The 14,662-nt window shown below is 39.2% G+C and overlaps 1 protein-coding gene across 3 annotated transcripts in view; it reads right to left on the reverse strand.

Moving 5' to 3' along the window:
- RAD50 (RAD50 double strand break repair protein) overlaps positions 1-14,662 on the reverse strand; it is a 228,764-nt gene that overhangs the window by 82,706 nt on the left and 131,396 nt on the right. For 2 of the 3 annotated variants that reach the window (XM_055302058.1, XM_055302059.1), the window contains one exon: positions 5,964-6,047. Coding sequence is in view for 1 of the 3 variants with exons in the window: in XM_055302057.1 (XP_055158032.1) it covers positions 5,964-6,047; positions 7,679-7,807 (213 nt within the window). In the remaining 2 variants the exon portion in view is untranslated. Of the gene's footprint in view, positions 1-5,963; positions 6,048-7,678; positions 8,135-14,662 lie in introns of those variants that run through there. The other variant, XM_055302057.1, reaches the window with a different exon arrangement.

The raw sequence follows: 14,662 nt of genomic DNA on the forward strand, positions 1-14,662 counted from the left end.
AGAGCAGGATAACTGTGTAGGCTGAAAAGGGTGTCCACAGGGGGAGACAGCCTGCCTAAGGGTTTCAACAGTCCAAGGGCATCAGAGTTCAAACAGGGTGACAAGGGCATCCATGAGTAGGGAGGAGCCAGCTCACAAGGAAGACCTAATGTGGAAATTCAGAGCCTGACAATGTTAAGGAGGGAATCCATGAGAGGGAAAGTTTGCTGGGGTAATTCAAATCCCAGATTAGAGAGGGCATCCCTACGAGAGATGATCAGAGACTGAGCAGGGTAAGATGTCCACTTGAGGGGAATGAGGAGGTGGTCTTGCATGGGAAATCACAGCAGGATGGGCAACCAAGCATGTGAGGGGGCCAGCCTGAGGAGTTAGAGCCTAAGCAAAGTGAGGAGGGACTTCACACAGGGTAGCATCAGTCCGGAATGGAGTGTTGGGAGCCCTACTGATAGTGATGAGAGATTCATTACAAACACGGAGATTGATCAAATAAGTAAATATATTAAGAATATAGTCAATTCCTTGCTTCTCACTGTCTTCACTGTATTTACCAGGCAATGGATTAAATTCTACTTTCCAATTTACTCAGTGCTTGATGAAATCCAACTTTCCAACTTGCTCAGGGCTTACCACTGTGCCACTGAACTAGACAAAAGAAACAACCATGATGACTGGTCTTCTTACAAACTTTCACCCACAAACCTCAAGTGACCCAATGACACCATCATGCAACCCTGTAACACTCCCCTCACCTTACCTCTGAGCTAAAAAGTACCTTATACTTTTTCCAAGCCTCTATAAACCCCTTCTCCCACACTCAATGATTTCATTTATTTTTTCCACTGAAAATATAGAAACAATCCAAAGACAACTGATTTATTCTCTCACCACCAAATATAATTATATGCTCTGTCTGCCATCCTCTTACAATGGATAAACAATGTATACTCCTATTAACTCCTTCAGTCAAGCAATGGATCCTATCCTTGTCTACTCAAGAAATTAACTCTGCAATTATCCCTTCTTCTGCATCCATTTTCTTCCCTCTATCCAGGGTCATTTCTACCAGTCTACAAATGGTCTATCCCATTTATAGACTTTATCCCATATTTATCCATGGCTTAAATTCTATAGTGCTTAAAAACACAAATATGGGAGCAACATGTGATAAAGAAACCGCTGCAGAAATAAGCATGTGGTTAATTTACAGTATCAACCATCAAAACAAAGCTGATGAGACAACAGAGAGTTGAGCTTCTGAGGGTTCAGGTCAATTGAGATGCAAACAAGGTAGAGAATGAATGGGAAGGACTGAGGTAGTCAAAAGTTTGAAAGAAGTAGAAGAGAAGGGGGGAAGGTAGGCAAATGGAGCAATATGGAAATCAAAGTTCCTAAGAAGAGACAAATAACTGAAGACAGTTAAGAAAGATTGGTGAGAAGTAGCTGAAAAACTCAGGTGTTTTAGACATGATAAACAGTATGAGGTATGGGGGGGAAATTAAAGAAAGGAAAAGAAAAGACAAGAGAAGCTGAATATGTAAGAGGAACTGAAATGATAAAAACATAGCAGGTTAGGAAATTGAGGGGATTTGGGCAATTCGGGTAAGGAAACTGATTCCTTCCATAACAGCGAGTGTCAGTGACTCAAGGGAGAAGCACCGATGAACAAAATAGTGTGGGTGGAAGCTCAAAACTGGGAAATCATAGTAGTTGATAAGCAGGCAGTAAGGAAAGCTAGACAACCAAGGCCAGAAGAACCAGACGGAAGACATGAGCAGACAGCTAAGAAAAATAGCTCTAAAAAGAAGCAAGCATTTGGAAGGAGGAATGGGTGATAGACTGAAATTGTCAGAGATGCTAGAGCATCAATCAACTTAGAAACATCCAGAAGAACAAAAATAACAAGACACAACAAAACAAGAAAAATTGCCAACAAAACTCTCCTTGATCCTGCAAACCTTTCAACTAATTCCTTCTTTCTACTCAAAGCAAACTCATAAAACAATTCCGTGTTTTGCTTTCTTATCTCCTCTGGTTTTGTCAAGATGATCAATGGCCTCCAAAGAGCCCAACCTTCCTGGCTTGGGCTATCAACATAATTGACCCAGCTGATGTCTCCCTTTTTGTTAACACTTCATCTTTTTGTCTTTCAAGACCTCACTCTCCCAGTTTTCCCCACTTTAACACTTATTCTTTTAGCCTCTTTTGCTGGTGCCTCTTCCTTGTCCCTATTTCTACATGCTAATAATGTGCTTTAGGTTAAGATCTTCCATCTCTTCTCTGTATTCACTCCTTACCTGATCCCATCAGGCTTTCAAACTAACTACATGTAACTAACTGTATCCATCAATGATTCCTAGTTTTCTTTCTCTAGCTTGAAACTCTCCCCTGGACCTACTTCTATTTGCCTACTGGACATTTTAGATATCTAACACACATCCCAAATTTACACATTTAAACCAGAGCCACCCAAATTTCCTTTTCCAGAGTTTCCTCATTATGATAAATGTCAACACTACTTTACCCAGTTTTTCAAGTCAAAAAGGTTGGAATTATCCAGATCATTAACTCAGCTATCGGTACTATTTTTAAAATGCAAATTAAGCATTTTTCAACATTTCTACCATTACCACCTTAATCAAAAGGTATCTCACCTGGATGTATCTCACCTGGATCATCACAAAATCTCCTTTACTAGGCTTCCCCTCCTTACCACCTACAGTCTTCTCTCAGCTGCCAGACTGCTTTAAAACACACACCATACCCTTATCCTGTGTCATTTCTACCAAAAGATTCCTATTTAAATGAGAACAGAACCCTAAGGCTTGCAGAACCTAGTCCTTTCTATCTGATTTAGTTTTCTACCAGTGGTTCCCCTCGCCATTTTGTTCCTCCTTGTGATTCCTTGAACACATCAAGCATGCGCCTACTTCAGGAACTGGAATGTTAACTCCTACAGATTGTGAAGGACTCATTCCATCTAGAATCAACGAATATTTAAAAGGTAACTCTGGCTGCTGTGTGGAAAAAGAGAACTTCAAGAATGATGGCAGAAAAACAAATTTGAAGACTATTAGAGTAACTCAAAGGAAAGAGGAGGGTAACTTGGACTGGGAAAGGAGCATTGAAGATGGAATAAAGGGGCAAATTCTAGACATATTTAGTCCAATCGATGAGCCTTACCCTAGGAGAACCACCTTATGATCATGGTATGTTCCTTGCCAGGTTAAGTATCTATGGACATATTTGAGAAGGCTAGCCAAGAACTGCTTCTGAACTGGCAACAGAGAGAGATGAAGGAATCAATCAAAGCATGACACACAGGTTTTGGCATGAGCAAATGTATGGATGGTGATATCATTTATTAAATTGGGAGAGGATGGAGGCAGGACTAGACATGGAAAGGAATAGGGGAACAGGGAACCATGAGTTCTGTTATGAACATGTTAAAGAGATACCCATTAAATATCAAAACAGTTGGATATATATATCTAGAGTTTAGGAAAGAAGTTTGAGCTAAATATACAAATCAGGAATAATCTGCACATAACCAGTACTTAAAGCCATGAGAATGAATGAGATCACCCATGAAGAGTAAGACAAAATAGCCTTAGCAAAGGAGACTAAAATATGGTTAGTGAAAAAGAAGGTATAAGATAATGGCACCATGGAAGCCAAGAGCAATGTTAAAAAGGGAATAAAAAGCTGTATCAAATCTTCTGAGAAGTTACTGAGAATTACAAAATGACAACTTGATCTGGCAATATGAAGACTGTCAGCAGCCTTGTTTTTTTTTTTTGTTTTGTTTTGTTTTTTGTTTTTTGTCAGCAGCCTTGTAACAGCAATTTTAGTGAGAGGAAAAAAGAAGAAAATCTGACCAGAGCAGGCTGGAGACAAAATGGGAAGCAATAAAGTGAAGATGATGAATACATACAACTCTAGTGAACTGAGCTATAAATTTGAATAGAAGTAGTAGCCAGAGGATGATCTGGAGTAAAGAGAGAGTTTTTTGTTTGTAGATTTTAGCTACCAGAGCATGGTCATATGCATGATCCTATAAAGAGAGAGAAAATGTTGGGGATCTCTGGGTTGCTCAGTGGTTTAGCGCCTGCCTTTGGCCCGGGGTGTGATCCTGGAGACCCAGGATCGAGTCTCACATTGAGCTCCCTGAGTGGAGCCTGCTTCTCCCTCTGCCTGTGTCTCTGCCTTTCTCTCTCTCTCTCTGTCTGTCTGTCTCTCATGAATAAATAAATAAAATCTTTTAAAAAAAAGAGAGAGAGAGAAAATGCTAATGCAGATGCAAGAACAATAACTAAAAAGAAAAATGCTTCCATTGTCAAAAGGGATTGATTGGATCCAGCCTCCAAGAATCGGTTGACTTTTAGATAAAACAGTAAACAGGGGATCCCTGGGTGGCTCAGCAGTTTAGCGCCTGCCTTTGGCCCAGGGCGCGATCCTGGAGTCCCAGGATCGAGTCCCGCGTCGGGCTCCCGGCATGGAGCCTGCTTCTCCCTCCTCCTGTGTCTCTGCCTCTCTCTCTATGTCTATCATGAATGAATGAATGAATGAATGAATGAATGAATAAATAAATAAATAAATAAATCTTAAAAAAAAAACAGTAAACAATTTACCCTTAATGCAAGAGAAAACATAGTACCAATACAGGTGAAGGGTATTTTGGAAGATCTGAAGATTGGAAAATGTGGAAAATGAGGTACTTTTTATCTGATTCCTCCCAATTTTTCAATAAATTACAAGGCAAGATCGTTGACTGAGGAGAAATTGCAGATTTAAGGAGAGAGGTGCGAAATAGTCACTGCAGAGAGGGCTCATTCAAGTGTACTAAGTGATTTTACTATCTCAGAGAAAAGATTATAAATACTTTAATAATTACAGTTACCTTTAGTCACATTAAAGTGGCAACACCTTAAATGAACATCAACAGAGGGTCAACTGAATAAACTATAGAATATAAACTCAGTGGATTAGTAATTAATGTTATTAAGACCAATGAAATAAAAGCATGTATATATCTTAATAAATGCACAGTATGTTACTAAAAATTTGACTCACACAGTAGTATAAAGTGCTACTGGTGTTTTGAAATATTTATGTTTCAGTGTATTTATATCCACAAATGTGTTTTTATAAATATCAAAAAAAGGTCTGGGAGAAATATACAATGAACTATTAAGGGGGACTGGCAGGTAACAGAGGGAGGCAAATGAACCCAACATACATATAAAACAAGAGAAACCTATAAGCCAAAATACGTGCTATAGAAAATTCTATGTCCTTTACGCTTAGTAATGGTATAAACACTATAATTCAAAGATTCGTACACAAAGATTTTAAATTATGGCACATTTTAATGGAAAACCAAAAGCAATCTAAATGTAAGAAAATTATGCAACTATTTAATATGTTCATAATATGGGGTGCCTGGGTGGCTCAGTGGTTGAGCATCTGCCTTCGGCTCAGCTCATGATCCCAGGTTCCTGAGATAGGGTCCCGCATCAGGCTCCCTGCAGAGAGCCTGATTCTCCCTCTGCCTGTGTCTCTGCCTCTGTCTCTCATGAATAAATACATAAAATCTTTAAAAAAAAATGTTCATAATAGGCTACATATTTTAGGTAGAAAATATTTCAGACATACAAAAAGTATAAAGAATAAAAGCAGCACCAATATGCCAAATACTTAGGTTAAGAATTTTATTCTTTAATGACATGGGACCTTATGATAATGTTAAGTGGGGAAAGAATATCAGAATACAAAATTAGGGTATGACTTTAGCTATGTAAGACTGTATGTACAGAATAAAATACATGAAAATGTTAACAGTGGTTGTCACTGGGTCCTAAGACTGTGTGGACTTTCATATCTCTTTATACTTTTTGCCAGGTTTTCTACAATAAGTCTTATCATTTTATAACCATAAAAATACTGAAGTTCACTAGCACCATTACCTTGGGATCATGAACAAATGTATTTCCTTTGGTTCCAGGAGGAAAATCGCCAGTACAAACATATTTTAGACATTCAATGATGGTCTAAAAAAACAGAAATTTATATTAGCTTTGAGAATCAGAGAAGTTTATCATAAAATGTTAATTCGTTATAAAAACATTAACCACAGACTATAAGAGATATGTCAGAAAAAATTTGATATTATGAAACTTGTAATATAGATATGATTAGGTGTTAAAGAATAACTGCATTGAAAAGCTAATTAAAAAGGTATACTAAAATAAAAAGTTACTGTTAAAATCTTCTATTTCCAATTAAAATCCTTAAAACTAATAACAATAGCTAATATAAAATATGGTTACCATAGTTGATAACACCATATTATATAAATGAAATTTGCTGATGGTAAAAAAATGTAAATATTCTTCCAAAAAAAGAAAGAGAAGAAAAAGAGGTAATAGATGTGTTAACTGGAGAGGAGGGATCCTATGTATTTCCATACATATGCCAGTGTGTATGGCATATTAAGCCACCCTAATATTTCCTTTAATATCTTAAAATTTTATATATCAATCACACTCCAATAAAGTCAAAATTTTTTAAAGTAAAATTTTAAAAAATGGCTAATAGTTACACAGGCCTTACTATGTGCCTTGTATTTTACTCACCACCCACCTTTACATACATTAACCACTTAATTTTCACATTAGTCTTAGGTTGTAGAAAACTCTTTTAACTCCATTTTATGAGAAAACAAGTGCTATGCTTCTGGGTCACCCTTGCCCAATCACAGAGCCTAACAAAAGGTGAAATAGATTATATGTATTTGGATAGCTAGTATTTATAAACACTATGCACTTAATACAATCCTATGTACACAATAAGTAACTTTTCCACACAAGCAAAAGTAGATAAAAGACTGGCATTCAATGCGCAACTGGAAACCTCTTTCTGTATGTTTTTTGCTACGTTTAGTCTTCTCTGTTATACAGACAATGCCCTGCTTTTTCTCAAGCCACCCTTAAAGAGCAGACAGCCTCTTGGCTATACTTTTCTAGTACCTGCATGCCACTCCGGGGTCCAACTCAAATTTCTAAATATTCCCTGGTCCTCAAAAAGCCAAAATCAGTAAGCTGTGCTGCAATTTCCTATTCTGACTGGGTAAGAGCATCCTAACAACAGTTATCCAATATAAGTAGGCCCCACAGGATCAGTTTCACTTTAAGTCATTCATTTCCCCATTTATTATGCTTACACAGTCGGCATACTCAGAAAATCGTCTACGAAGTTCTTATGCCCATCGTCTTTTATAACTTCTTAAGAAATTCCTATAATGGGACAACTGCCAGGAAATGAATGCTATGTTTTGAGAGCAAGGAAAGTGTATTTAAAAAAAAAAAATCAATGCAGACCACAACTTCGTGCAAGAATGAAAACTCGCTGTAAACCTTGTCCTCCCAACAAGCCCGGACACCCTCACGAGGCTGGGACTGGTCCCCTCCCAGGGGCGCCGAGGCCCGCGGTCCACACCGGGCCACGCCCAGGGCCCGGGGCGCCACCCGCAGGCCCACACACTTCCTGGGGCCCCAAGAGCTGAGCCATAGGGACGCCTCGCCTTTCATCCTTACTACTGTTGGGCTCCCCAGACATTTTACCCTCTAGATTTCGCAAGGTGTGGCGGACGGTAAACTGAAGGCGGCTACGGAGAACTTACCGTCTTCCCCGCCCCGTTGGGTCCAACCAAAATTGTGAGGGGGCTGAAAAAAGTGATAATTTGCTTATCTTTGTCCTCTATTCCAAAACTCCGCACGCCCAAAATGCTCATCTTTTCGATCCGGGACATGTTTGCAAATGGTTCTTTTCTCAACACGGGGGGACCTCGGGACCTAGAGGCGCGGCCCACCGAGACTTAGGGGTGAAGCCGGAGCAGGACGAGCCGGGCCGTGGGGACTTGCGAGTCTCCGAACTGGGAGGCTCCAGGGAGGAGCGAAGGCTCCGGCTGGAACGCTTCCTCCCACACCGGCTTCCTTCCCGCCTGACGGGCGAGAGAGGGGGCGGGGGCCGGGCCGGGCCGGGCCGGGCCGGGGTGCCCGCGTAGACGCAAAACACAGACCCCGGGACCCCGCACAAGGGAGCACTCACGGATTCCCGCCGCGGCCGGCCCGCGGGTCACGTGCGACGCCACGACAGGCGTGCACTTACGCTGCAGGCCCGGGGCACGCCGGGAAGTCCGAGGCTCGCGGTGCGCGCGCAACTCTGGCTTCCGGGAACGGGGGAACGCGGGAACGGTTCGGGCCCGGAGGGTGTGCCGGTGGCCGCGCGGTGCTCAACGCTGCCGGGCAGCCTTAATGAGCGCTAACTGTGAGGACGGCGAACCTTTGTGACAAACGGCGGTTATCAGAGTACGGTTCTGGAACCCCTGGAATGGAAGGGAGTGCGGTGTCGGCTAATGTCAAAACTACCTTCTGAACCTGTTCGGTTTGTTTCGCTAATGTACGCATCTGACGTATGGTGACGCCATCGCACTGATGGCTAATAGGATGCGTGCTTGTGTATTTCTTGTGCTTAAAAAAAGAATCTCAATTTTAATTTTCAATTGAGTAAATATTGACAGTTATAACTCACATCAAACCTCTTTGGGATCCTTAATAATTTTTAAGAGTGTAGGAGTTTAAGACCAAAGGTTTGAGGGACGCCTGAGTGGCTCAGCGGTTGAGCGTCTGCCTTTGGCTCAGGTCGGAATCCGGGTGCTGAGATCGAGCCCCGCATCAGGCTCCCTGCATGGAGCCTGCTTCTCCCTCTGCTGGTGTCTCTGCCTCTCTGTGTGTGTTTCTCATGAATGAATAATTCAAAAAAAAAAAATCGCAAGATCTACCCTCTTAGCAAATTTTTAAGTATATGATATAGTATTGTTATACACTATAGTATGGTTAACTACAGGCATTATGGCACACGATGTTTCATAATTCATCTTGCATAACTCAGTCTCTTAAAGGTGTCTCTTCTTATAGTGGTACTTAGAGGAATGGATTTCCTTCACAACGTATTTGCAAATATTTTATAGTTTTATAACAGCATTTGGCTTTTGATCTACAACAGCAGTTCTCAAACTTTTGGTCTTTTTTTTTTTAAGATTTTATTTGTTTATTCATGAGAGACAGAGAGAGAGAGACAGAGACACAGGCAGAGGGAGAAGCAGGCCCCCTGCCAGGAGCCCCATGCAGTACTCCATGCTGGGACGGCAGGATCAGGTCCTGAGCCAAAGGCAGAGGCTCAACCATTGAGCCACCCAGGCGTCCCGGTGATAAGTGTTCTTATCACAAAAAAATTAAAAATAAGGAAAGTGGGAGGAAATTTTTCAAGTAATGGGTAAACCAATGGCATTGACTGTAGTGATGGTTTCACTGGTGTATATTTACCTCGGAAGTCAACAAGTTGTATGTATTACATATGTCCACCATTTTATATAGTAAAAAATTTTAAGTAAAATAAGGGGAACAAAAAAATGACTGAATATTGCTTTTTGGAACCCAATTTACAGACGGCTATCACATGCAAGAACCTATAGAAAAAATACAGCTATTACAAAACAGTAGTGGAAGACATAAAAATCAAAGCAAAAACTTTCAATTATTGATCCAGAAAAATGTAGAAAATGCTCTCCACTTAAAATCACAGTCATTTGCAGGACTTAATACATAAACTAGTAAATTCAAGTCAAAGGATGCAAGTGAGGAAAGCCAATGAGTACTCTCTTGATGTACCAAGAAAGAAACAGGAAAGCATCAAAAATCATGTATTTTAAGTAACTAATGGAACACAGCAGATTGAAATTATACAGTAGTGCTTTATGTAACAAGCTAAATTAATTTTAAAAATGAGAAAAGATAAGAGCCCATTTTAAAATTTATTTATTTATTTAAATATTATTTACATACAGTAAATGTCTCCCTTTTACAGAGTACAGTTCCATGACTTTTGACAAATGTAAATAGTTGTATAATCAGCAAGGCCATTTTTTTTCTGCCCACCATTTGCATTGCTTAGATACTTGGATATCAATAGGAAGAAAAAAGCAAATCTGTATCTACAAATTACCACTCTAAGTTTCAGGTGGATGAAGATCTATATTTTTCTGGCAGCAATAAGAGTAGAACCCAAAAATGTAATTATACACACTTTTATATAAAAAAAGATTTTATTTATTCATAAGAGACACAGAGAGGCAGAGACATAGGCAGAAGGAGAGGCAAGCTCCCTGTAGGGAGCCTGATGCTGGACTCAATCCCAGGATCTCAGGACCCCAGGACCACGACTTGAGCCAAAGCCAGATGCTCAACCACTCAGCCACCCAGGTGCCCCTTACCCACATTTTTTTTTAAGATTGTATTTATTCATGAGAGACGCACACAGAGAGGCAGAGACACAGGCAGGGGGAGAAGCAGGCTCCATGAAGGGAGCTGGATGTGGGACTTGATCCCAAGACTCCAGCATCACACCCTGAGCCAAGGCAGACGCTCAACCACTGAGCCGCCCAGGTGTCCGGACCCACACTTAAAAAAAATTTTTTTTAAGATTTTATTTATTCATGAGAGACACAGAGAGAGAGAGAGACAGAGACACAGGCAGAGGGAGAAGCAGGCTCCACGCAGGGAGCCCGATGTGGGACTCGATTCCAGGACTCCAGGATCACACCCGGGCTGAAGGCGGCGCTAAACCGCTGATCCACCTGGGCTGCCCCCAACCCACACTTTTAAATGAGAATTTTTGTGATGCCTGAGCGTCTGCTTTTGGCTCAGGGTGTGATCCTGGGATCTGGGATCAAGCACCACCTTGGACTCCCTACGGGGAGCCTTCTTCTCCCTCTGCCTATGTCTCTGCCTCTCTCTGTGTCTCTCATGAATAAATAAAATCTTTTTTAAAAAAAAAGGAATTTTATGACTCAACATAAGAAATTAGCAATGAGGGCAGCCCCAGTGGCGCAGTGGTTTAGCACCACCTGCAGCCCAGGGCGTAATCCTGGAGACCCTGGATCGAGTCCCACATCAGGCCCTCTGTATGATGCCTGCTTCTCCCTCTGCCTGTGTCTCTGCCTCTCTCTCTGTCTCTATGAATATATAAATAAAATCTTTAAAAAAAAAAAGAAATTAGCAATGATTGAGACAACCAGTCTTTTTATATGTCTCCTGCTGTGATTTTTTTTTCAAATGTAGCTGACTCACCATGCACATTAGTTTCACGTGTACAATATATTGATTCAACAAATTTATACAGTATGCTAGGCTCACCGAAAGTGTAGCTACCACGTGTTGCCATACAACCTATGACAATACCCTTGACTATATGCTTCTGTGATCTTAGCATGAAGTACCAAATATCTCCTTTGCAGTTTGGTTTTAAAAAATTAACTTGAATCTAATCTTTTTTAAAAAATACTTTATTTATTCATGAGAGGCAGAGGGAGAAGCAGGCTCCATGCAGGGAGCCCGACCCGAGACTCGATTCCAGGTCTCCAGAATCACACCCTGGGCAAAAGGTGGCGCTAAATCGCTGAGCCACCCAGGCTACCCAACTTGAACCTGATCTACTCACACTTTTACAGTTAGCCTCAGGCATTAGGATTAGGTTACTAACTCCACAAGGACAGAAAAGACAAATCTGGAAGGAAGGGTGTGTTATAAGACTCTGGTCCAGGTTCTCAGGTCAGTGTCATTAAAAGAAGGACTGCTGCAGATTTTAAGAGTTTTTAGAAAATATTTATTTAAAAAATACTTATTTTAGAGAGAAAGGGACAGAGAGGAGCAGCCGAGGGAGAGTGAGAGAGAGTACTAAGCGGACTCTGCACTGAGCACAGAGTCCAATGTGGGGCTCAAACTCACACCCCTGAGATCATGACCTGAGCTGCCCCTAAAAGACTTAAAAAAAAAATGCAACACATGGTCCTGGGGTGGATTCTTGTTTGTGCATAGAAATGTGAAGGGAATTTGAGGGATACATAGGGAAATTTGAATGCAGTCCAGAAATTACATGCTAGAAAATTATCATTGTTAATTTCATTATATTTGATGTGACATTATCTTGCTGTGTAAGAAAATGATTCTTTTTTAAGATATATATGAAGTGTTGATAATGGAGCATCATGCTTTTCTGTAATTTACTTTAAAATACTTAAGGAGAAAACAGCAAGCTGAAGAAAAAAGTTTACAAGATAAAGTAGCCAGATTCTATTACAAAAAATTCAACTTTGTTAATAGTTTTATAGGAAACTATAAGACTAAGAGAACAAACTAAAGGAAAGGGGTAGAAATGAATTTCGATAAAAATGATTAATCGCTAAAATAAAAAAAACTGAAAGAGCAAACCAATCCAATTCCTATTTCTCAGTAAACTATTACTGGAAAATGTTTTATTTTTCTTATATCATAATTAATGAAATAAAAAAAACTTCTATGAGTTACTATTTTATACTTACTAGTGAATCTCTTTTTCTTTGTAGTACTTTCTGGCACATTCTTTTTCTGGTATTTATGTTGATACATTAGCTTTCTTTTGATTAGTGTTTATCTAGTATATCTTTCCATCCCTTGATTTTCCATCTTCTAATGTCATTTTGCATGAAGTATATCTCTTGAAAATAGCTGACAGATGACTTTGGGTATAATTTCATAGTGTCTACCTTTTAATAGGTGAGTTTAATCTTTTCAATTACCATGATTCATGATAAATTTGGATGTATTTCTCATATCTCTTTCGGTGCTTTTCTTTGCTTCTTTTTCTCCTTTCCTGGTTTCTGGATTGACTAAACTTTTTTTATGCCCTTGTTGTATTCTACTGATTTGGAAGTTGTACATTCTATTCCTGTTCTTTTAGTGGTTCTTCTTAAATTTTTCATATGCCTATTTTGAAATCTAAAGTTAATACCTTTAGGAAACTTTTAAACAGTACAACAACAGTAATGTATACCAACTTTGATCATTGTGTCTTCCACATTATCATTGTTTAGTATTTTTGTTCCTCATTGTCTTGAAATCCCCTAAGTTATTTTTTGACCAGCATTAATTTATTTAGGTTTACCACATATTTGTCAGTCTCTTTGATAACCACGGCTTCTTGCATCACACCTTTCATGGGAGGTCATTTCACTTATCACATCAGCAAAACTGTTTAACCCTAGTGCTAAACAACCTTCAAGGAAAGAAATCTATCCCACAGTGCTGATAACCATGATTAAACAGTTATATTTGTGCAAGTGCTTTGTAAGTTGTAAAACACTAAAAATGCAAGGGATTTATTTTATGTCCATTTAATATTTTCATATTAAATATTTTAATATTTTTATGTCTATTTTAATATTAAAATTTTAATATTTATGTCCATTTTAATATTTACCATATTGATCTGGTAAAATGTAACAAGAGCTGTAAAAATGTTCACACAAGTTTCTTAGCATAAGGAAATATTTTTTAAATTTATGCAAAGAGCTTTCTAGTAGCATTATTTATAGTTGTGAAAGACTAGAAACAATCCAATCAGTGAAGTAAACAATAGATACAATTTCATCTAATAGCAGATAACCTTGAAAATAATAAGTAGGGATCCCTGGGTGGCGCAGCGGTTTAGCGCCTGCCTTTGGCCCAGGGCACGATCCTGGAAACCCGGGATCAAATCCCACGTCGGGCTCCCGGTGCATGGAGCCTGCTTCTCCCTCTGCCTATGTCTCTGCCTCTCTCTCTCTCTGTGTGTGTGTGTGACTATCATAAATAAATAAAAATTTAAAGAAAAGAAAATAATAAGTAGATACATGAAAAAGAGGTATTAAGCAAAAAAGATAAACACAAGCTGCACATACTCATTGATTACAAGTCTATGAAGTTATCCATGCATTAATAAAGATTGGAAGAAGTCATAAAAAAAACTCAGTTGCCATGCCGAGGGGAGGAAGTTCTGTGTTTCTCTTCCCGTAATGTTATTTATTCAATAAAAAGAATTATTTTAAAGATATTGAAAGCATGGAGGTTAAAATAGGGTCAAAAAAAGAGAGATGCTATCATTTTACCTTTAGTCACCACAAAAAATTTGTGGCATCATGCCCAGTCGATTGATTAGAATCAGTTCATAGAAAAGTCATTTGACCTTAAATGACTACACAGTTAGTAAAAAACCACAGTTATCAGTTTTTTAAAAACATGTTGCCAATTTGGAAGCCACTAATAGAGATAAAGGTTTTTGGGCAAAAGTTTGGATGTTACCCATGAATACAACTTTTCAACACTATTCAAAATCCTTTTGCATAATTACTAGTAATTCTTAAAAATTCCAAGTACTGATTGCTAATTTTCTATTCTCCTAAAATAATGTGGGTTTTAAAAAAATGCCAGGTAGTTCACACTGACTTGGTCTCTACAGCTGAGCCTTAAAGTTTTGCTTTATCTTTTTTTCCAGGAGTGTGCCAAAGATTTTTTTAAAATTACTTCATGCTCCCAGCCTCAGGGAGTAGACTCCTTGAGTTTCCACAGTATTCATATTAATTTGTTCAGCTAACACAACATGACTGCATATTCATTCAGTTATTTTTTTCAGCAAACATTGAATGCCTACAATAATAGGCCGGTCCTTGAAGACAAAAAGGTCAATTAAATAAAATCTTTCTACTCAAGGAGCTCAGTCTAGTAAAAAGGTCCTGATGTGGGATGCTTGG

Source organism: Nyctereutes procyonoides, unplaced genomic scaffold (genome assembly GCF_905146905.1).
Source record: "Nyctereutes procyonoides isolate TBG_1078 unplaced genomic scaffold, NYPRO_anot_genome, whole genome shotgun sequence".
In the NCBI taxonomy this organism is placed as follows: Eukaryota; Metazoa; Chordata; class Mammalia; order Carnivora; family Canidae; genus Nyctereutes; species Nyctereutes procyonoides.